The following is a 24,344-nucleotide window of genomic DNA, read 5'->3' on the forward strand; positions in this document are numbered from 1 at the left end:
ACACGTCTCAGGACGGTCTCTCTGAAAAATCTGCTTAGAAAATGTGTTTTGTAGAAGAACATGCGGAGCTCCAAAGAGTACACAGCTCTAAATATTGTGCAAATCCATGAAAGAAGAACAAGCTACTCGAAAAGATTAATTGTCGTCCTTTACAGTTTATTGTAATTTCTGTGAATTTACCAAAAAGAAATAAAAGAATTCAACTGGTAATCTTAAGAATGTGTTGATAAAATGTAACCTATTCAATGTTCCAGCATACACATAATGACCTAAATGTCTTTATGATCACCTATTTTATGTGTTGTGTATTTGGAAGTTTTAATCTGCTCTCCTCGAAAAGTCCAGAAACATGAATCTGACTCCTCTTAACCGGTCCTGAATGTGACTGTGAGAGTGTGTTGCTGTTTTCCTTTGTGGGTTTGCAGGGTATCTTGCACAGGATGCACTTTGCCTTCGCTCATAATCAGTTGGGATTGACTCCAATCGAATAAATTCGGACAAAAGATGGGTGAATGGAAACAGCCTGTGCTGCTTGCAGATCACCTGAATAATTGCTTCATCTATGAGCTGTGAGAAAAACAGAGATAGTATTTATGGCCACAAAAGAAGCCATTTCTTAAAGAAAGCCGGTGTTTTGGGGTCTGGAACAGAAAATATAATGCATTGTTCCCTTGAAACTATTTGAAAATAATTACTGACTGATTTATTTGTGAGTTGAGCCTTGCCTCTGTCACTCAAGTTAAACATCTGCATGCATTTTCCACTGAGGCGTATTTTACTTTTACATCTAAAACTATCTGGAGTCAAATAATACGGGAATCAAATGTCAAAAAAATGGATTGCTTGAGAAAACAATGGAAGTATTAATAATGGATGGTGACTGTCAAAAAGAATCAACTAAGATCAAAACTGCCACAATATTATATAACAGACCTGTTTTTTTTGCCAGTGTGCCAATATTTTTAAACTCTTTTGGCAGATTGCTGCTGCTGGTGCCAATCCAAGCACAACTTTTTTTTTCAAATCTAATTATGGAGAATATCAAGGCTGATCCGCAGTGAATTAACATATTGGTTTAGTTTCTCTAGAGGTGACAGTCCAGTGACACACGGCGGAACTCAATACAGCTTCTTTCAAAATGTGGATAGCCACGGTAAGAACAAAGGACAGCTCCACTTCGTCACACTGTTGGGTTTAAAAGTTCTTATTCTATTTCATGTGCATCCTTATGCCATTCTTCTAAATTTATAATTCCAACAAAGGGTTGTGAGGTCCTGGAGCCAATCACAGCTGAATATGATCAAAAGTCAAATACATCCTGGACAGGTCAGCAGTCCATCGCCGGTCAATGACAGACAGACACACATTTAGAATGAATTCAGAATCACCAGTTGAACTCAAACTCAGGTTTTTGGAACTGTGGTTGAAAACTGGAGAGAAAACCACTGTAAATACAGGAAGGACGTGCAAGCTCCACAAAGAAAGGCCCTGAAGCCCAACTCTGATCTCACTGTGAAACAAAACCATTACATCACTTTGCTTTCAAAAGCAAACTAATGCTAATTAAATACAATCATTATTTCTGAGTATTTCTGTTTGATGACACATCACCTATTGTGTGTAAAATTTTCCCTGTAACCATGAGTACAAGCGGAACAAAGATTCACAATGAAATGGGTGGTAAGTAGGATTTTAGACTTGGATGTCAATGGGCCAATTCATGGCTTTAAAACATTGAAATATTTATATTTGATAGACATATTTGTGATGCTACCACTGCCATTACTACCATTACTAGCCCTTTGGTTAAAAACAAAAAAAAGTGAATTCACAGAAATATAATGAAACACATATTTTCATTATCGGGATGCCTGAAAGTATAAATATCCTGTGGGGTCACAAGTGATAATTGTAATAACATCTATGTAGCACAACGAGTTAAAATGCAAGTATTCATTTATGATGTACCCATTCATTTATATATTTTCTTCCTGGGATTGGTAAACTATTCTGGTTCTGACCAACAAAGATGGCAACAGACACAATAGAATAAATATTTTTGTCTTATTAGTGAAATTCCATCATTAAGCTCTAACAGTTTTAAAATATAAGTGTAATTCTATGGGTGGGGCAGAAATCCTGATATAAAGCTGTAAAATCATGTAAAGCATATGTTCATTCCTTAGCATATGTGGAAATTAAATGAAGTTAGCCGAAATAATTGCAATTCTTGTTAACACAGAAGCAGATTAAATTGAAACAGGTGTTCATGTTAATATTTTCTAATGTGATCAATATGGGAATGAAGACATTATGGCCAGACTGCCATGAAGAACTGAGAGCTGGTTTGTCTGAGAGCTGCTCTGTGATTACAGGTCTGGAAGGGGGGCTCATCCTGCCACGAATTAAGAACCTCGGGATTAAATTACCGGCACACGGATTCCGGTCACGCTCCATCCGTGCAGGTGCTGCAGCAGCACCGGAGAGTCAGACGGACCCCCTTTTTTCAAGGGCAAGGACGAGGTGCGCACGTTTTACCTCTCCGCGTATCCCGGCCGCGTGCGTCGAAGTCATACCTTGTAACACCGCCCTCTCGAGCCGGTCGCGTAAAACACAACGTGCCACCACTCCGGCCGTCACGTGACGGGCGAAAGGCAGAAAAAGAAAAGAAGTGAAGAAGAAATGAAGACAAACAGAAACAACGCGGAGATGCGCCGGCCCGGCGGGAGGAGGTGAGTTTATCTGCTCCTCGCTTGGTTTTCCTAAAACCGCGAGGGCTGCGAGACTGACAGCCTCGACTCGGCGGGATAATGAACTCCGCTGCTCGCATATTTGCGCCCACCGCAGCGGCTAAAACGCGCAACGCTAGTCGCTGCGGGGAGAAGTCTTTCCATCCGCGTCTCTCAAACTCCAGAGAGTTTAAGTTCCGGTCCAGGCGACGTCCTGCTGATGTGTCAGCGGCATGTGAACCAGCAGACCCCACTGCGCCTGACTCATGGCTCCGTGCGGCATTAGCCGCTGGCACAGGGTGGAAAAAAGCAGCTAATCTGTAACCGAGTCCGAAACAAATCCTGCCTCACAGTCCTGAGTGTCCTCTGTTACCTGGAGTCACAACAAGACGCCAACACCCGCAATGTGTGTGTGTGTGTGTGTTCCAGTCTGCACCTGAAGTAAAGAGGCTGGGGGTGTGATGGGGAACACACAACTGGATGTCTGCTGGATACGAGATTGACACGTAGGTAAGAACTTCCTTGATAATAACTTCAAAATAACTGTATATATAGGGACATCACCCATTTATACAATATCCAGACACACCAAAAAATGATGGAAATCGTGTTTTTTTTCTTTTTCAGTGATTGTTTAGCCTTTAAGGCTTCCTCCATCTGCTTGTAGCCTTGCAAATCATTTCATGTCGTGTCAAGTCTTTCATGTGTATAATATGATCATTTACTGATAATCTGGGTCTCTCTCTGGGATCTATGTCAGGGATGCTTTCATGCAGCCTGGATTAAATTTGAGAGTGTCCTTTTTTATAAGTTTCCAAGAAGTTTCCAAGAAGCCGGGAATATTTTCAGCATTCAAAAACCGGCACAAAGACAGACAGTGCTGTAATCAGCCGTTCTGGACACATGGGTGACGTAAAGGACATATTAGTGATTCACTTTCAAAACATTTTTATTCCCTTTTGGGTCTTAGCTGTAAACTAGGTCAGCTCTGCAAGAAGCACTAGTCCTTTCACCTTCAGTGTTATGCTGTGGTGAGAATCTGTGAGATGTACAGTATTTTTCCCACTTTTGAATTCAGAGTTTTTCTCAGAGATTGTGCCTCCTCACATGTTGCCTGTGCAAAATAAAGTAATATATGAAGTTCCAGCAGGGCCAAGAGTTACTGCGACTCTGTTAGTGTTCTTTCTTTCCCAGCCGAAAAAAATTGGATTAGTAGTTGTTTACACAGAGGGAAGGCCTGAGCTCCGGTTTACAGCTGAACATGTGACTTCACAGCGTATAACCCAGGAAAACTGTCCTTGTTGTATAAGTCAGCCTTTTAAAGCGGCCCACATTTCCAGTATTCAGTATTCCTCCTGTGTTGTGGTCATATTTTGTAAGCAGCACCATGCCACACACCTTGTCTAGCTTTAAGGGGCAACATGAACATGAAAGCAAGGTGTTTGTAGTAGCAGAATGTCACGTAATGTAATGTAAGGGTGGTGTCCAGGAGTGGCAGGTGGAGTACATCCTCCGTTCTCAATTGCCCTAGATAGTCACGTTGAGTCAGTGTTTTGTTTTCAACCTTGTCTCTGACTTCATTTTAGCAAGAGAGAAGTAAACCCAATGTGCATTCTGATCATAAATCCTGTCACATCGTGTCGTATTGTTCTTCAGGTGAATAAAGAATCTGCTGTGGAAAAAGGAGAGAAACGGTAGAAAATGAAGCTCAACGAACGCAGCGTGGCACACTACGCCACGTGCGACACTCCACCGGACAAAACAGGCTTCCTGTTCAAAAAGGGGGAGCGCAACACCGCTTACCACCGGCGCTGGTTCGTCCTGAAGGGGAACATGCTCTTCTACTTCGAGGAGCGGGACAGCCGAGAGCCGATCGGCGTCATCGTTCTTGAGGGGTGCACCGTGGAGCTGTGCGAGTCGGCCGAGGAGTTCGCTTTCGCCATCAAGTTCGACTGTGCCAAATCTCGGGTGTACAAGATGGCGGCTGAGAGCCAGGCGGGCATGGAGTCGTGGGTGAAGGCGCTGTCCAGAGCCAGCTTCGACTACATGAGGCTGGTGGTGAGGGAGCTGGAGCAGCAGCTGGAGGAGATCCAGGAGGCCGCTGGGGGTGTCTTTGTCGGCGCTGGAGGCCTGCAGGCCAGGCCCAAGTCCTCCAGGAGGAACCAGGTGGCACGCTCCAGGTCTGGAGCATCGTCGTCCTCCTCATCGTCATCTTCTTTATCATCCTCCTCATCAAACGCCCTTCCTGCGTCAGCTGCCTCCGTGGGGCTGAAGAGCCTCCAGGATGAGGTGCAGCTGATGTCTGGCCCTTCCAGGGAGAACGGAGTCGCATGGAGCAAACCGCCAGCCGCCTTGGCTAACGGCTACGCCGAGGGAGCGGCGTCCTGCGTGGCCTGGGACGGCAGCGCAGACTCTGGGAGTGCGGTCGGGTGTGGGGCCGATGGCGTGAGGGCACCGCCAGTCCCGCCCAGGAGGAGAGGAGCATCTCTAGAAAGCCCCGTTTCTCCAGGCACCGGCTGCTTCTCCAAACTTCACGACTGGTATGGCCGAGAGGTGGAGGAGCTGAGAGTGCAGTGGCTGCAGAGCCAGTAAACTCATGAAGACGGATCGCCTCACTTTTCCATCTTATTTTATTTTGTTTTCCACACGTGTATCATTCCTAAATAATCATTCCACACTGCTGCATCATTTTATTCCGAAGGAAAGTCAAGGCGAGAAAGTCTTAATAGAAAGCACAACTAAGGTATGAAATTGATCCCAGAGCTTCTCTGACACTCAGGAATCAATCTGTGTACAATCCAAGAAAGATAGTTTGCTTTTCCTCTTTTATTTTACCCACCTTTGCTGAGTTATATTTGCCAATGACAGTTTGACAGTTAAGAATGTGAAAAAAAAATTACAGTATTAGAATGGTAAGATTTTACTAAAGTCCATCACATTGCAAAGAGCTTCACTTTGAGTTTTGCTCAAATTAGATAACTTCCCTAACGCAGTGCCTGTGTTTATGACTTTCCTACACATCTCGCTTCCAAATATAGTGGTGGAATTCTTTAGAGGACATTTTCTGTCAAGTCATAAGATTTATTTTTTACTTGCAAAACCAACACTTCTCATTCCTTTAAGCATCTGGTAAGCAACAAAAACAACAGGTGGCTGCAACTAATTTTTTTGTCGTTTTAAGGCTTCATAAATAATGATTTGAACATGTGGAGTCAGACAGCTCCACAAAACTCAGGTTGTCACAATGATGCATTATCTGCAACATACAAGCTGGAGGAAAGTCCCGCAGCCGATTGGATGCGTTTCCTCTTTGTGAGGAAACTGCCGTCGCGGTTCAAGCTCCTGGACAATTAATAATTCAACTTTCAACTCATTTGGAGTTTGCCACAACTTTAAACCTCTTTAATTACTGCATCACAGTCATGTTGGGACTCATGTTGAAACGAGGATCCTCTGGAGACTGAGAACTTTTTTAAAAATGTGTCCAGATTCTCCTCTCCCACTAGGGCACGAGTCACCCCGGGGGGCCGTGTGGTTGCTAATGTCACAGCCCCCTCCCAACAGTCGCTGGGGACCAGCGGTGGAAGCTGGATGTCTCGCTCACAGCTACACACCCCCTTTATTTTTAGCCCTTGTTAGCCAGCGGCCAGATGAGGCTGTGTCATAAGAGTGCGCATCACTTAGTTCTCTTTTGACTCTTGCATTTCATCAAAGGAGATGGGTTTTTGCCCTCCAACTTCCACCACTGTAACGCGTCTCCGTGATTCTCCGCCTCGCTGTAAACAGTCGGATCTTCATGATGTCGAATTGTTTGTTACAACTGATTAACTTGAGCGTTACTGAATGAGTGTAACTGTTATAGACCTATGTATACTGTGCGTAAACATCTAACCTCTTGGGTGAAACAACAGTCTTAATATTCCATGTTGGAAAAGTAACACGAACAGTTCTCTCAATAGGCCTTTTCAAATGACTGCTTATATTATGTTTCTATAACCAATCATATTTCTGTTTACATTTTAATTAATTATGTGCCTCGTGCTCATTTAATGTACTTGCAACCATTACCATATGGCTACAGCGATAGGAGAGACCTTGCTTCCCCCTTCCTTTCCGTCTTTCTTGCCAAAGGCCTTTTTTTGTTTTTGTGCAATCACTTTTTGACAATGGCTCCGTCACGTCAGTCTGCATCAATGCACATCACTACCATCGCCCAGCTACGCTGCTTAGGCAGAGATATTAGGACAAGCGGTACACTTTATTCATGAAAATACTCTTAAGATAATCCATGGCAAGTGGATAATACTCAGACTTTAGTTATACTGAGACAAGTCACAATTATAACTCCGGGAGTTTGAGTATAATCACTGACTAAAGTTGTAAATGTGTCAAAACATACCAATCTGCCAAGGGAGAAATGTAGCCAAATTGCACAATAACCAATCTGATTGTTGTTTTTTAAATGCATTTTTTTATGATTCCACTTTTGAATGAATACTATTGTACACAATTCTTACTATGGTACCTTGACAATATGTTTTGCTGTAAACCATTCAATAAACGGTGTTCATATTGTAGAGTTTCGTTTCTACGGTTGAAGTTATTGCCACGTTGACTTCCAGTTGTCCATAGCAGAAAAGATATGAGTTTCCTGTTTGAATGGTCTTTTTAAGGTGGAGAATATATTATCGGAGGTGAAAATGTAGCAGCTGAAATGATTTTATACAGAATTGTTTGGGGGGGATTTACTACTAAGCTTGAGTAATTTTTCTTTCTTGTGTTTCCTCTTGCTCTGTGCTGTTTATCAGGGGCATTCTGTCTTTGTGTTTTAAACCAGCTTTGATACTCATTAATCTTAACCTCTAATCTTACTGGAACTGAGCCCAGTTGACTATGGATGAAGGTACACATTGGATAGCTCACTAGTCCATCACTTGGTAAACACACACACTGCATTGGGCAATTTTGAGACACATGCATGTGTTTGATTTGTGGGAGGAAACTAGAACAGCTAGGAAAAACACACCCAGGGAACACATGTAAACTACCCAACGTCAAAATCCAACCAGGGATCTTCCAGCTGTGAGTCTGAAGTGCTAACCGCTACACCCCCGGCTGATAAACTACAGACAACAAATCTGACATTTGTCCGGAAATGTAACCATGTCGACTCAGCAGGAACAAAGCCCCAGCATATTTTCTAAGTGGTACAAATGTCCTTTAAGTTTCCTATTAATGCAATTGCTTTGAGGCACAAAAGCTATTATTTGTTTTGTAATTACTTTTTTTTCTCTAAACAGGTTGCGGAGTGTACAAATCGTTCCCACCTCCTTTGTTTTGATGGGTGCTGCGCAGCTCTGCAGCCACACACACATTCCTGGTGCTCTGCAGCTTGTCTTTCACCAGGGGGCGCTGTGCATTAATTTTCAACCCAAGTCTTCAGGGTTTAGGTCCCTGAGCCACACTCACCTGGTAGAGCAGGTGACTGGTGATACAATGTATCTCACAGACTACATAAAGATATAAGCTACAAAAAGAAAACACTGTTGCCTCTACTGAAGCTACAGTGTTGAAATAACAGATTACGTCTTGCTTATTTCCACACGATGGTTTCCAAACTGAATTAGCAGTATGAGCGTGGCAAGCTGCATCCCGAACTGTTTCACCAGCTTTCCCATTCTGGCATGAGGCACACTGTGCAAACCCCCTCACAAATAGTGGAGCTCCTTCCTGCCTGCTGTTTTCAACATAAAAGTACACAGCCACACACTGATGCTACATACTGCAAATAAGCAGTGTTAAATGTTTTATGACTGTACAGTGGCTGTTTGTGCTCCAAAGCTGTGTAGCAAGCTAGAACAATGCAACATATATATGTCTGCATGGAGGTGGGTTGGTGTCACTTCACGCTTGCACATCTGCTGTGCACAGTATTTTCAGACTAAAATATGAACTCTATTCTCTTTATCTGTTATTTCAAGTTAATTTCTCTAGATTTACAGCACAATATTGAATCAGATTTGTCTTGATTACTTGATACATGACTGATGCGCTGGCTTTGTACTCCTGAGCAAAGTACGACATTTCAAATGAATCATTTTTGCTTTCACTCCAGCACTTTTACCGACTCTATTTTCCACACTCAATAAATTCAAACATAAATTCAGAATGTGATGTATTGCTATTCAGTAAAAAAATATGCAGCATACAAATGAGCTGAGATTTGGTGCAGAAGGCTGCAGGTGTTCAGTGCTGCTTCATCTGTTGACTCATTCAGAACTCATTCAGAATAACACTGTGGTATTTCATTGTCTTATTGTGCTTTCAGTCACAGCTTTGCTCTGCATGGAGGGTCAGTGTGGTGCGATGGCCTAACTCCTGTTCACTAGCGGAACAAGTTAGGGCCAGGCAGGAGAAAAGGGCAGTAAAGCTTTATTTGTCACACACAGCAAATACACCATGACATTTGTTCTCTGACCCATCCCTCCAGGAGCTGTGGGGAGTCAGTGTGCCGTGTCCGGGGAGCATTTCAGGGTTAAGAGCTTTGCTCGGGGGTCTTTGTTGGAGACCTGTCTTCAGTGAGAAGCAATGTTTCCCGAGGTGGACACCCACCCACCTCCCCCACTCACCCACCTCTCTGACAGGAGGCCAACATCCCTCAAGGCAGTGGTTCTGACAGTTTGGTGTGAGGGCCCCTCCAGGGGGCGCCAGAGAGCTTCAGGTTGGAAGAAGAAGTGAAGAAAATCTGGGAATCAGGAGGATGCCTTTTCCCAGCATGATTTTTCTCCCTTTCAAATTGAAGAAAAAAATCACGATGAAAGAAATGTGGACTGTGAAACAATAAGTACACTTCTTGAAAGCACATTCATAAAACTGAATTTGTAATGAGTATCCATCTGTCCATCTTCTATATGGTGTTATCCTGTTCAGGGTCACTGAACATGCAAACTCTGCACAGAAAAGCCCAGCCGGAGCACCAACCACAGCTGCACCATGCAGCCTGGGCCTATAGTGAGTATGACGGCGATTAGATGAAATTACAAACTGATCTGGCAAAACCTCAAGTTTAATGACAGTCGACAACTTACGAGATTTTAAATTGAATTAAAAGCCTTTCTGGAGTGTGAGAACAGCTTTTTTATTTCCCATAAATCGCAGCATAAGTTGAATATTATAGTGTTTCTGCCTTTTTCTTTTTTTTTTACGACATTCAGCCATAAGTTGGGAGCAGCGGTGGCAAACATAAGGCCCATGGACCAAAACCGGCCTGCAAGAAGCTTCAATATGACCCTCCAAAACTAAGCAAACTGTAAACATTTCAGAGAAAACATTGAACTTTGGATTTTTTTTTAATCATTTTTATCATTTTTTATCATTATCTTTATGTCGAAATCATAGTAATCTTTGGTAATAATTGCATAGTTTTTTAAAATGTGGACATTCCTGCCACCTATACTCAGAGCCACAACAAAGAAAAGTTTAAATACAAAGGGTATTGTGGTAACATTTTACCGGTGAGGCCCACTCAAGATGAGTCTGGGCTGACCAACAGGCTAGAGATGCAGATTTAGGATTCGGACCTCGCAAGTTCCTGTCTCACAGCGGTGGACAGGTCACCACTGCAAGACCCTTGACCACCATCAGCCTCCCAGAGCACCATATTGAGGCTGACCAATAGGATGAGTAAATGCAGAAAACTTATTAATTTTATTTTTTAGTTACCAATTTGTGCCGGATGACAGATGTGCTTTAAACACATATTGCCTCAATAATCAATGGAGTTTTGCGTCAACATTGTGTGTATTGACTCAGCACTGACTTATTGGATCTTGTTGTAATTTGAACTCTTTTCCCAAGGCTCGAGTAGCCCTACAGTGTTGTCAGTCATTAGGACCCTGAGCTCAGCTCACACTTCATGTAAACTGAAGCAGCTGCGCGCCTCCTCTTGTTTTGAAACAACGCAGCCGGAAGCAGATGGTTTAATCTCCTCTGCTTCGACACATCTGGACTGCAGCACATTTAGCTTTTTTTTTTTTTTTTGACAGCGGAAATGAGGAGTCGCCACTTTTTTCCGCGTCAAGTTCGTGGCTGAAAGTTTTCTTTCCTCCCTCCCTCCCTCTCTCTCTCTCTCTCTCTCCCTCTCTCTCTCTCTCTCTCTCTCTCTCTCTCTCTCTCTCTCTCTCTCTCGTGCGGAGACGCAGGCGCGTGCAGCCACCATGAGAGAAAAGGCGACGGGCTTCCCAGCGCGCAGCTTCTCCTCCGGTCTCCACTCTGTGCTGCCGCTCCGCGTTTAAACTTAACTTTTAGACGCTTCTCGACACATTTCCGTTATGCGAAGTCCAGCTTGTTGGTTAGTCGTCGTGCAGCGGAGGGTGAACGTCGGAGATAACGGAGAGCGTGAGTATGTTGTGAACACTGAGCACCCGCAACTTTTTTCTTTTTTTTTTTTTTTTTTTTTTTTTTTTTTACTCTCTGTCTTCTGGTTGAGCGCACTGAGAGCCGCTTAACTCCTGCCTTCACATCAGAAGGGCTCGAAAAAGACGAGCTGCAGCCGCAGTGTGGACTAAACCTCATCGTGAATTTCCGTTCCTTTCCTGTTTATAATCTATAGTCATAAAAGAAAAAAAGAAAAAAGCACTCTTTAGTAGTTTAAAAGAGTCTTCTTCCCTCCTGCGCGCTGTTGGCGCAGATTTCTTCTGTAGAAAAAAGAAAAGTATATTTCCACATGTAACTATTAATGTAGCAAATTCAGCGCATCAGTGAGCAGAACCGCTACAGAGTAACTACTCAACATGTGCATTCTGTGACTTGGCAGGAGCAGGACTGTGGGAATGTCAGGGACATTTTCACAACTTTACGCAAGTTTATCCACCTCAGTCGCCATGGTGATGATGCAATAGTAAACCTTTGGAGAGATCTGAATTGATGTGAACTCCTCGGACATGGAGCAAGATGTCAAAACCAATCGTCTAATTGTATTCAGTCATTATAATGTAGTTTGTTCATAAAATATAAGAGGTGGTGATGTTTGTGGATGAAGATGCACAGTGTTAAAATCATGTTGGAGTAAAAATCAAATCACTAGTTTTATTTAAGGCTGACTGTGCTACTGGCTGTTTTGTGTTTGTTTGTTTGGTAAACTCGTCTATTGATCCTGGAGGGATGTGTTGTCCGGAGCTGGTGTAAGGTTGGGATTTAGGCCTAACCTTGGTCTTTACGAGAAGCTTAACCATCACAGCCTTCGTTGGGCTTCTGGTAAATGAAGTGAAATGGGAAGTGAGCCCGTTTCCCATAGGTCCCACTTATGAAAGTGAAATTAATTTTCGTTTAGTTATCTACTCAACAGATTGCACAGAATAGCCCAAATTGATGTGATTTGGTGGTATTCAAATATACTTTACTGTTTCTCCATTTTCCCTGGAATCTAATTAATGCCTCAAGACACTTTAATCTATTTTGTGAGGTAAATACTTTAGTTATTGCCTTTTGTGTCATCTGACTCTGTATCCACCGTAGAAGTGAACTCTCTTTGCTCAGTTGTTGAAAATCCTTACTAAATGGAAAAACAATCCAATATTTTCTTCCCTCTGGCAAAAGGACACGGTGAATGGACAAGGTTACTCAGACTTTATGGGCAAAGAAGATATTTTTGCAATAGTTTCAAACACTTATTAATAGCAGTTAATATCTGAAGTTTCATATTTTAAATGCACTTTACTTCACAATTTATAAGCTAAAACACCAGTTATCATGCAAATGAAAAAAAAGATGTGATGTTGTAGACTGAGCTCAGCGTTTCGTGTCTCTGGTTGCGCAATTTTAAAGGGGTTTCCTTTGTGGCTGGCACAGTAGACTTGCCCAACTTGTCCACTGGATGCCCCTCATGCCGCAGTCAGTATTTCGACATGTATCACCCACACTTGGGGTCGAATTCTGAAATTGACACACCAGTGACGAGCCGCTTCATTGAAATGCTGGTTTCACGTTTATTCAGAAAACTCCAGTTATGAGAAACACAGCGGCTGTCTTTGAAATGTGATACTGGGTGACTCAATGTGAGCCATTTAGCACTGTGGCCTTTAATGCATTAAGAGCGCCGCTGCAGTGTTATATAGCAATGGGAAAATCTTTGATAAATTATCATTCCTCATTACACTAAGTCATATTGCATTGTCTTGACCACTCATTTAATATTACTAGCCCTCTTTCTTTAGGCTGTCTGGGGACTCGGCATGAACATTTACCTCCCACAGAAATCCCAGCACTTGGTTGAGGTTTGCATTCTTTGACGATTGAGTCATTTAGATACGACTGTTGTCGCCCTGCGAGTCACTGAAACACAGAAAAAGCAAACATTCCTCGAGGGTGCGGAAGTAGCTCCAGTTAGAATTGAGGGTATTGAAGTGAATGTTTCCATTGCAAACAGATTTAGCTCTGTTAAGTCCAGGCCAAACCCGGTGATTGTTAACATTTCGTGCACTAATTGATCTGCATGGTCACTGCTTTTTGTCATATTTCAACTAAAGTCAACCTCACCATCGTCTCACCCGCGTGTTCCTGAGGTCTCTTGACATTTGTCTTCAGTTCTCATATGCATTATGCAGACTACAGTAGCATACAAACACAAAGCCGGCACAGCAGCATACTTTTGTCGACGAGCGATCAAAAGTGGCCACAAATCTGAAATTGCAATTTCATTTTCTCTATGACTCAAGAAATCCCGGACTCTCCCTTGAGATGGGCATGACACTTGTTGAGCGTGATCATAACGAGATTTTCTCCAACATGATATGATTACTTGGTCGGGGATTTTGTGCACCACAACGCAGCATTGTCTTGGAAACTCTCTGAGAAATGTTTCCTTGAAAGAAAACCATGCAGCTTCTTGGAAATCAGACGCTATAATGAATCTTTGTTTGTTTTTGTTTAGGCATTCTGCGTGTTTGAAATTCATTTTTGCGTGCGTGCTACATGTTTGAGAAAGTCGGGGGAATAAAGTGAAAGTTGTGAACTCTGCAGTTTCAACTATCAGCCCCGATCAGATGGTGTCATGGTTTCATGTCTTTAGCTGAAACGTTATCGGACATCAGCTCTTCCGCTTCCCCCGGGGCTTCTCAGAAATCCTCTGATGAGACCACGAGAGAGGTCTGACCCCCAGTGGCCCTGAGGGGAGGAGAGAGAGGGAGGAGGAGGAGGAAAAAGACAAGAGCCATGAGAGACGAGCACAAGTAGGATTCTGCAACAAAGAAATATGTACAAAGACAGAAGAAAGAAATCAAAGGAGATGGCTGGAGGTAGCTTCCCCGCATGAAAATTGAGACTTTCGGCAAAAACGCCGTTTAACACTGGGTGGGTTCTTATGTAATCTGACTTGTAGATGACTTGCCCTCCAAAATCTGAAATCTCAGCTGGAACTGTTGATGCTCACCACATCCCTCCCAAACGTGCGTGTGTGTTTTTCCCAAAGCAGTGATAATTAGAGACTGTGTGTGTGTGTGTGTTTACCCCCGTGTGCACCCCGGCTCTTGTTGTTGGAAGAATGTCGATTATAGGCCCAGTGTAGCGGCAGCAGCACTTAAAACGCGTGTGCTCGTCGGTTCCTCATTTGCATTACAATAATGGATTTGTGCGGGTGTGTGATCAGTTAGGATTTACCGTAGGGATGTGCGAGTACCGATACCAGGTATCGGTATCGGGCCGATACTGGCCTTATTTCAAGGTATCGGGTACTCGTGAAGGCTACCGATGCCAGCCGCCGATACTCACGGCAAGAAAACCCCACGCGTAGTAAGCCCTCCTCACCAGCAGTTGGCGGTAGTGCAACCGAATGGGATGCAAGCTGCCGACAAACATGAAAGAGGAAGAAGCTCCTCTCTGGAGTCGCTGACAGGGCAGGGCTACACTGCAGCGGACTGACTTCTCCGTGAGTCTCATCCAGAGCAGAGACAACAGGAATGAATCCAGAACGGGTGCTCGTCTCACCAGAACCGCCGGTGTGGAAATTCTGTTATATAGCCGAGCTTTGCAGAATGCTAACTCTGCAATGCTAAAATTGCTAAAGGAGGTGCGCGATGTTGTTCATTTACCACTAGTAATTTGTTGAAACACCTCAGGGCGAAGCTTGTGGACGAGAGTCTGACGCTGTTGTGCTGGAAAAAAAGAAAACTCCGGCAGCAACTCGACGGCAAACTCTCCAGAAAACCGAGAAACTGAAGAGCAGAGATCCGAGAGCAGCACAGAGAACACCAGCAACTCTTTAAACTCAGGGGTTTTTCTATCTTTGACTTTAGTTCATAAAAAAATCATTCAAATTAGTACATTTAAAAACCTTAGTTTATGTAAAGTGTAAAACTCAGAGAAATTGTTTTGTCTTGCACTTAATTTCATTTAAATAAGTGCAAACTCAGTTGCTTGTTTTATTTTTCAGACTATTATTTTGGACTTAAACGTAGTGGCTGGGCTGCCTTTTTATTGGAAATAAAATTCATTTTCAAAAATAATCTCATTGCATTATTTTAAATTTTATGTGTATAAAGTATCGGTATGCAAGTATCGGTATCGGTGAGTACTGAAGATGAAGTACTCGTACTTGGTATCGGTCTGAAAAAAAGTGGTATCGCACATCCCTAATTTACCGGAGGGTCAGGAGTCGTCTACGACAAGACACACCTCCTTAGATTTATTGTGAGTGAAGCAGTAAATGGATGCAATCAAATCATCGGCCATTTGTGTCGTTAATAGTTTTGCTTTGTAACTTTAAAATAGTTCATTATTTTTGCCTATTTAATGTGAGCAAGAGCTGTCTTTTTGTCCATTGTGACAATAATTACAAATTCTTGTGCATGTTTCACTAATTGTTCAGACAGCAGCTTTTAGCTTGTGTGTGAAGCAGAAATGAAAGTTTCTCCTCTGATGACGTGGAAGCAAGAAGTCCCACAAAAAACCCAGTTTGCTTCATGTTTCATAAATTTCCGTCCAACGCAAGCCCGATTCTTAGGAAACATTTGTGTATGAGAAGGCGGTATTTGGTAAGTGCAGGCCCTGAAACTCAGCTGGCTCCACACGAGGCCCAATGTGGAAAAGTTTAGAACTCCTGAATTAGCCTTCCAGGAAGTTTGATGCCTGCAGATGATTCAGAACCTATTGGGCCCACTAACGGAGCCTGTGACTCCTACACACACACACACACACACACACACATGCACACAAACACAGGAACGCAATCTGGTATTGCACATCTTAAATAATACCATGCCTCCTTCTCAGTTCACAGTGAATCAGAAAGTCATTACGAACAGGGGTGACTCATTCATAAAGAGCTTGTGGAGCTCACATCGAGGTGTTTGTCGTACTCCCTGCATAAAACATGTGGAGCCTTGAAAGCTTGAATTAACTGAATTGTGCTGATTTGATTCGCGCACGTTTTCAGTCTTTGTGTTAAGATTCAAGGTCAGCGTTTGGTGGTTTTTCCAGCAGAGAAGCATAGTTTATAGTCTGTGTGTGTATTCCATGTCTTGCGATCAGCATCTCAGTTGCCATTTCACTTTACATGGGCTTGAAATGCAGTATTGTTGAACATGTAACATGTTCCTTCTGTCTGCAAACCAAATGTCATCACATCACATGAATGTGTTGTGGTATATGTTTAGTTGTTGTCAGCATCATCTTGTTATTACTTTCAAATTCCTGGCAAATGATGTGTGTACGTCCTTGGAAACATAGACTGAAGCCCCGTTTAAAGTGTGGTTCCTGTTTTTTTCACGCTTGACCAGTGTTGGAAACAAGAACTTGACTTTTCCCACCTCAAACCAAAATAATATCTTGACTCGCATGAACAAACGAATGTTTTCCTTTGATGAGTTGCATTGAGATGGTTGGATCAGTGGAAAAGCTTTAAAATGAAACAACGCTGATGTTGCATCTGCCTTTCTGACTGATCCAGGCTGTGGAAAAGTTGAGTGCATTACAAGATCTGCAAAGCTAGAAGCTTTTCTGTGTGCGACCATCTCTGCTGTCTACCCTCTCAGCATGTGAGGAAACATTTTTAAATTGTCCCTGCCGAGTCATCATGTCTCATTCATGAAAGCATATAGTCTGTAGCAAACAAACAAGGAAAAAAAAAGGAAAGAATTCTATATATAGGTTTGAAGTGGAGCGTCTCCGCAGTCTGAAGTGAGCTGTAGGTGGGCTCCAGCCTCAGTAAAGATAACATGGATGTGTGGTTGGGGTGGTGGGTAGAGGGGGGGTTACACTCTCTCCTAAGCCACACGAATCTTAGCAATCACAGCAATTACATTTAGTCACCAATCTGTGGGAAATACACCATTCCTGGTGAAAGTACAGAGTACTAAGGTAACTTAATTTGTAGCCTGAAATGAGCAATCTGGAGAGACACCTCGAGGGTCTGCTCAGCTCTCCTCTCTCATTCATTTTCAAAGCTGTTTGTACAGACCGAAATATAAATTTGGCACTCTTTCTTGAATTTGGTCCTCCTCCACACCTATTCCTTTCTCTCTAGTCCATTTCTGGCATTTCACCAACTTGGTGGAGCTTCAAGTTTCCATGACCACTGAACATGTTGACTTGGTGAGACTCATGATTACGTGGCTAAACTGTTAGCAAAAGTACTTTTTCTGCGCATATTGGTCCCCGTCTGATCCGCATGATGCATTTCTATGCACTGTTTGCTGCCGATATTTTAGGACCTCTCTCCCCCGATGATTCTGCACACAATGGTTGAAGCCCTGTTGTAGAAGGAGTTTGGTAAACCCATGAATTACCTCACCTTCACTTTGAGTTGTTGGCTACATGTTGATGAATTTATTGGACAAAATACCGAGGCCTTGAATTGAGTTTGCTCCAGCTGTGGTTGGCGTTTTTTCTGTACCATGCTTGCATGCTCTCAGAACAAACCACAATGCATCCCTCATCAGACTGCAGGAGTGTTTTATCTCTGAATTTTGAGTGTGTGGGGCACTGGGTGCATACCTCAGTGCAGCTGCTTTCACCCGACACTCGCAATGCACCACGATTCCACAGCCACACCGAAACCATCTCCTCAGGCCAGTCCTGGTTTGTCCAGCAGATCCACACCTATCCTCCTGCACCGCACTCAGTTCCAAAGTCATCTGGGTGTTAAAGCACCTTTAGATTCTTTACATAGAACATAGATTGGGATTTCTTTAGGTGAGATTGTACGCCCAATTTTAATATTTGACTTTGAAAATGTACTTTTTCCTTCACGCTGCCAAAAAATACATCTATTGAATGTCCTTTTTTTTTTTTTTTTTTTTTTACTGGTGTGTGCATGCACGTGCGTGAGAGATGCATAAAACATTACATCCATACAACCAGAGCTGGCTTTTCCTCTGTTTCTTGTCTGTCATTATGTGAGTCCTGTATTTTAGTATTTCCTCGACATGCAGAGCTCAGTGCAGAATAATGACAGGCTACAGATTCTACAAAGCCGCTCTGTATCAGTTCTTGGTCGGATGCCGGACAGCTGGAAGGATGCTTTTTAGTCTGAATATTATGAGTTGTTGTGAACTCCTGGACACATTAATTAGCATACAGCCCAGCACTGACAGCAGACTTCATGTTTCAGCACACATGGCCGAATCCTCACTGCTGCTGTGTGTTTTTATTTTTTCTTCCTTCTTATCAAAGATCCAGCACTTTAAATTGTGCTACTTCCCCAACCTGACTCCCACTCGGCGTTCCCAGACCACAGGAAATAGCCAGAAAGTGGCTGCGCTTTATTTCTGTGCGTCTCAAGAATAGCAGCATTGTGTTATTGTTGTGGGAATGTAGCAGTGAGTAGAGAATACTCTAACCCAAACAAAAACCCTATGTACCCTCCGGTAATGTGCCCTCACCGGTCTTACTGCCTCTTGTTTTCCTTTTATAAAAGATAGTTTCAGCTCAGAGTTGAAGACCTGCAGCAGTAAAATGTTGGTATTTTAAATGGCCTGTTTTCCTGCGGTATAATGCCTCCCAAAGCTGCTCCCTCTAGTTTCTGCAGTAAATGCCAAACTGAAGGTTGTCCTTGTCTCAGAGCTTTATTTTGTGTAATGTGGCAATAGTGGGATTAATGCACCAGTAAAATAACATTTATACTGACAAAACATTTCCATAAATTTGTATTTTATGTGATACTGTTTCGGTGGGATGTTGCCACTGTCACCCCCTCACTTGCTTCGTCCAGAATCAGCTGATGCATTCCCCAAGCTCTGGGAAGTTGAGACCGAAGTTATCTCATGTTTCGGCGCTACTTCCTCCTTTTCAATATGCTCTTCAATTATGTAAGCGGTGTGCGTCTTGCTTTCTGCTCTGTTTAGTTTCAAAGCCCTTTCACATCTCACTTCACACAAACAGGAACACTGAGCCTCGGTCGATCCTGCAACCATAGGTCCATATGTGCCCCCCCCCCTTTAAGTAGCCCATCTATCAGCCACGGAATCAAAACAATGCTTTTAGCAGCACATAACCTTCAAGTTGTTCCACTTTTTGTGTGTAGCAGCTCATTGCATTCGAGTATAAAACATGAAGTGAAAGGGATTAAAAAAAAAGGTCACTTGGTGTCACTTCTTGTTAGCTGGCGTGTTGGTTGCCATTGGAGACGGCTGTTTTGCCTGTCATAACCACATCAGATGAGGACCGTAATGGCTGGAAATCCTGGCCTTTTGCTCCTGAATGCACACTGGCATAATGGTGGCTTGTTGGTTGCTCCACATCACTGCCAATTTGCTTCAGGCGTACTTTTTAGACAATGTGAAAGTTTAGAAGATCATCTCAAAGTTGTCCTGCGATCGAACTGTTAAAATGTATGATGTGCTTTTTTGGAGGGTGACACTTTTTATGAGGGGAACTGGCCTGCAGGCTGTATTTCTACAAGAGTTTTGAAACATCAGCCTTTCTGTGGCGTTTGACACACATCTGATGAGAAGCTGCATTTTTTTTTTTCCCTTGAAATTTTGTTTTCAACATGTAGTTTTTAGCACCATACCTTTTCATTGTGCTCACAGTTGATCACTTTAAGTGTCAACTCTTGTGTCTGACACTTTGCCCCCCCGCCTCCCTCCTCTCTTTGACCTCTGTTGTTCGGGTGCCTGCCAGTGTGAGAGCATGCACTGTGTCTTTGCATGTGTGTGCTGGTCTCAGCTTGCCAGGGCAGGGTTTCCTGTTGCTGTGATTGTTCCCCCTGCCCCTCTCTGCCTCTGTCTTTAGCTCTGCCACCTGGACTTTCACCCGCAGACCCGACGCCGTCTCCTCTCCTCTCCTCTCCTCTCCTCTCTCGCCTTTCTCCCGCCTCACTTCCTGCCCGCCCTCTCATTATCCCCTTTATCTCTGGTTCTCTCGATCCTTGTGACTTATCTTTCCTTCTGTCTCCTCTTCCTCTTCTTGTTTGAGTCCCTTCACTCCTCGGTGCTCCCCTCCCTCCTCTCTCACCCCTTTAATAACTCCCGCGCTCACACAATCCCTGCTTTGTAAAGTTACCCATCGCCCTGTGATTCAGTCAGTGATTCAGGGAATGAAAATTCAGAGGTGGTAACTAAATCTGCTTTTCATCCCGGACCCTGTGATGCACATGTTGCTGCTTTTTTTCCCCCTCTTCTTCTTTTTCTTCTTTTTTTTTTTTTTTTTTTTTTTTTTTTTTTTTTGGGATTCATTTAGTTTTTCCACTCCAGTTTTTTTTTTTACGGGAAAAGCCGGAGTGTTTGATGTCTCAGCAAGCCTCAATACAGATTAATTGAGTCATAAGCAATAGATTGGATCCGGCTGATCTGGGTAATAAGGCTAGGGCTATATAAAGGTCAGACGGATGTGGCTTGCTGTAAATTGCATTTTACTTAATGAGTATGACAATTAGGAGCACATCCTATCTTGGCAGTAATGAGCGCGTGGAGGTGCACACACAGATGCGCATTCTCAGACGGGTTGCTCACACACAGCTGTTTCTTCGTGTGTGTTGGAGCAAGGGCAATAAGAGTTTTAACTCATTGTTGCCCTGTGAGAAGATGTGCTGGCATTTAAATGTGACTGAAATAATAAAAAATAGAATAAAAATCCCAGTTTCAACTAGAATGTGAAGCAATGTGAGCAACTGCCAACATCTCAAGTGTTGCTTTGAATAATTGTTCATATTTGATGTTAAAAAAAATAGGCAAGGTAAACATCTGTTTAGCCGAGGCCACCTTTATCATTTCTCCTACATGAGCAATGCAAATGATTTGTCGATATAACTTGCACTAATGAATAATTTTTTCACAAACTGGAGAAAAAATGGCCACCCTGGACCACAAGGTCTCAGAGTTACTTTTTTAAAGGAGGGCATAAAAGCTCAGATTATGTTCAATATGATGTAAGCAGGAGACAACTGTGACTCTTAAAGCAGCTGACTCTGGTCATTACTGTTTCACTGACTCAGCTTCCGCCTCTGCTTTACACTCTCCACTCACAGACCTGCTCAGAGCACCTGTCACTTTTTCTACAGCAATTATTCAGTTTGCTAAAACCTTAAAAATATGCAAGTTTTCTTTTCCACCTGCTTTACATTTCCATTCTACTTCCAGCACCTTGTGGCCATTTGAGGTACTGCACATTAACCCATCAACGTGTTTACCTCTGGTCTACCAGCTGTAATTAAATGACATGGAAGTGACTGTGTGCGTGGGTGCGTGCGTGTGTTTGTGTGTGTGTGTGTGTCCACTGTCCATTGCATGAAACATGCTGTTCTGTGCTGGGGACAACAAGGAACACACAGTGGTGTGTGAGAGCGAACGCTGGGCTCTCGAGCTATAAATAGGACCTCCCTGTAGTCAGGCTTCCACCAACAGCTCTGATAATTATCTTTATGTTATGCATGCCCGAGTCTTTGTCAAGTTTAATTTCTTAGTTTTGCTTAATAGACATTTTTTTTTTCCCCAGAGTTTGTGGCGCAGCGGTGACGTTTGTGTTGCGTAATCCAAAAGTTATTTCCTGCGCTTCCTAAATGAGGCTGCGAGTGCGACACTGGTTTAACATCGACCTGGTGCAAGGTCATCAGCAGTGGTAGGTGGACATGTAGCAGGAACGACGTGCCTCAGCGTCACCCGTTTATTACCCCAGCGTGTCCTGAGGTCCATTGAAACTTGGGTTGTGTTACAAATCGGCTCCATCATGAGGTTACTCACGCTGGCAAGATCCTGTTTCCTTCTTGCTTGATTAATATCAATTTTAGCCTCTTCCCAAAAAAGGAAATAAAAAGAGTCAATTTGTACTTCTGGAGCCAAATAGTCATGGGAGAGGGAAGGAGCTGCAGGAGCATCCACTTTTTACAATCTATCAGGGCCAATTTACAGATGCTTCACTATTTTCACCATCAATAGTATTTTAGGAACGAAGATTATAAGGTTATGAGTGTGAGAGTCTGAAGCTTATTAAATGTACCCTGTACACAGAGTAAAGACAAGAAAATCTGAATGTTTGGCTTTTTGTCAAAATAGTTTGGTTGATTTTATTACTGAAATAATTGCTCTTTATTTATTTTTCCCTCCTGTATGAATCTTGTAGAAGTTGAAACATTGTAGATTGTTCCTTGTTTCTTTTGTCTGTCAGTTACAAGCAGCTTTTCTTGAAGTGCGTTCGACACAAGCATCTGTCCAATGAAAGCAAAGGACGCCTGAGTGTGCTCGATGTCACCGCCTGTCTGCTATTTTAAACCAGAGCAGTTTAGGTGCAACACTGTGACTTTTTCACAAGTTGTTCTATTAGACTAATTTCTCTCGATTCCATGAAACCTCCAGCTGATGCTGTGGCAGTTTCTCAGGCTGCTTGCGGCATCGCCAGAGCCAGAAAAGCTTTACCGGATTCCTGTAAAGCACAAGACGAGAGAAAAAAGACGATCAATGGGCCAGTGGGCCGCAGAGAAGAATGTAGGAAAAAGGAGATGCAGTGATGTGAGGAAGAACGAAGCAAAGCTGCAGGAGCTTTAACTTGGTTTTGCAGTATTGTCTTCCATTTGCAAGTCTGTGCTGGAATTGGCCTTTTCTCCTCTCACCTCCTGCTGAACACTGTCTAGCAAAACAATAATACAATAACAAAGCACAGAGTCGAGGATAGGAGTGAGAGGAGGTTCAAGACGCTTGCATGCTCTTTGTTTTCCTTCACAACTTGAATGAGAATCCCAAACACATCTGGAGGTCCTCACGCCAGAGGACGGAGAGGATGAAAAGAAAGCGAAAACCCCGGGAACAGACACGGCCAAGCCCCCAGAGGGACACTGCCAGAGGAAGTGTGTGTCTGTGTGTGCGTGTGTTCTGTAGTCATGCAGTCAGTGCTGAGTCATCGCTGGGCTGGCCACGCTGATAGAAAGGAGCTGCTGGGGGGGCCAGCTGGAGGGGCACAAAGGTGCACGCACTGAGCATGCTCTGATACGCAACAGGAAGGGAAGTAGTTGTTGTGACAGGACGCGTCCAAGACGCGCAGTGACGCAATATTTCTTGATGCCAGGTTTTTTTTTGCCGCCGCTTTGACGTATGTGGGGCAAATTACATTTCACGGTGGTCAGTGGAAAAAAAAGTTGTGGGTTTATTGAAAGATGGTATCTGAAGCTTGCACCTCTGGAAGTTGTCGTACGCGACATGGAGAGAGATGTCAGATGAGAGATAACGACACGTTACTTCATGTATGGTCCGAACTAAACCCCCCCCCCACCACCACCACCACCAATATCTTGTGGTTTTCTATGATCTTTGAGACGACGATCTGTGACTCCCCCCCCTCATGCGGACTCACGCACGCATTCATACTTCCTGTCTATAGAGTAGACCCTTCACTACTGCACTGGAGGAAGATGGTATGTACTGTAGGCACATGCCGAAGTTTAAGATTGATAAAATCTTGCTAATACAACAAAATCCTACCATGAGGTTTCTCAGCAGCTCATCTAGGGAAGAATGTATATACAGCTGTAAAGGAAGGCGCTGCTGCTGCTTTCTGCATGTTGGTGCATCTTTTTTGACAGATACTTTCAGGTTGTTTAGGCGTCACTGTTTTAGAACGAGGAGTCTGCTCAGTCTACTCTTCTATTTTTTGGATCTTTGATGTTTTATCAGAGGCAAAATAATACAAACTCTGTCCACCTCATCCTTGTGATACTTTAAACCGGGAGAATTGTTGTTGTTGTTTGTTTCCTTGTTTTTGCAAGATTGTTAGCATTTTTAAACTTCTAGCTTTTCCTTGAATGATCACAAACCATTGAGTGGGTGTGTAGCGGATCGCTGTAAATACATGGGTAGAGTTACATCATGATTTTGGTCCACTGACCAGATCGTTTCTCATCTGCAACAACAGGTGAAAACTAGTTCATCTGTGGGTGAGAAACACTTAATTTAATTTTAAACATCTATTTATACTTGATTTCTTTTGAAATGAAAAGAGGAAATTGCTGGCTCCTGCACCATCATTTGATTTAACATGTGACGACAACTCCGTAAACAGATTTTACAGATTATCACTATAAAAAAACGTAGCAACCATAATAGATTTGAATGCGGCTCGTTGCCGATTGTGAGGACACAAACCTCCTGTGCCTAACACGGCCTTGGATATGGTATTCGCTTTGTCATTGTTTCT

General features: G+C 43.2%; 2 protein-coding genes across 7 annotated transcripts in view; both read left to right on the plus strand.

The window, feature by feature from the left end:
* The first annotated feature begins 2,600 nt into the window (after positions 1-2,600).
* Positions 2,601-7,303, plus strand: LOC115398685 (sesquipedalian-1). 2 transcript variants are annotated; one of them, XM_030105588.1, is made up of 3 exons: positions 2,601-2,732; positions 3,159-3,239; positions 4,386-7,303. In XM_030105588.1, the coding sequence occupies exon 3, from the start codon at positions 4,431-4,433 to the stop codon at positions 5,319-5,321; it is 891 nt and encodes a 296-aa protein (XP_029961448.1). In that variant the 5' UTR covers positions 2,601-2,732; positions 3,159-3,239; positions 4,386-4,430; the 3' UTR covers positions 5,322-7,303. The 2 variants fall into 2 exon arrangements, with proteins under 2 accessions (XP_029961448.1, XP_029961449.1); XM_030105589.1 differs by having other exon boundaries at positions 3,159-3,235.
* A 3,508-nt stretch (positions 7,304-10,811) lies between these two features.
* The window catches only part of sh2b3 (SH2B adaptor protein 3), a 49,605-nt gene continuing 36,072 nt past the window's right edge, over positions 10,812-24,344 (plus strand). For 2 of the 5 annotated variants that reach the window (XM_030105237.1, XM_030105239.1), the window contains exon 1: positions 10,812-11,130. The gene's annotated coding sequence lies outside the window, so the exon portion shown is untranslated. Of the gene's footprint in view, positions 11,131-23,473; positions 23,566-24,344 lie in introns of those variants that run through there. The other 3 variants (XM_030105235.1, XM_030105236.1, XM_030105238.1) reach the window with 2 other exon arrangements.

The sequence above is a fragment of the Salarias fasciatus genome, chromosome 12, assembly GCF_902148845.1.
Source record: "Salarias fasciatus chromosome 12, fSalaFa1.1, whole genome shotgun sequence".
Lineage (NCBI taxonomy): Eukaryota > Metazoa > Chordata > Actinopteri > Blenniiformes > Blenniidae > Salarias > Salarias fasciatus.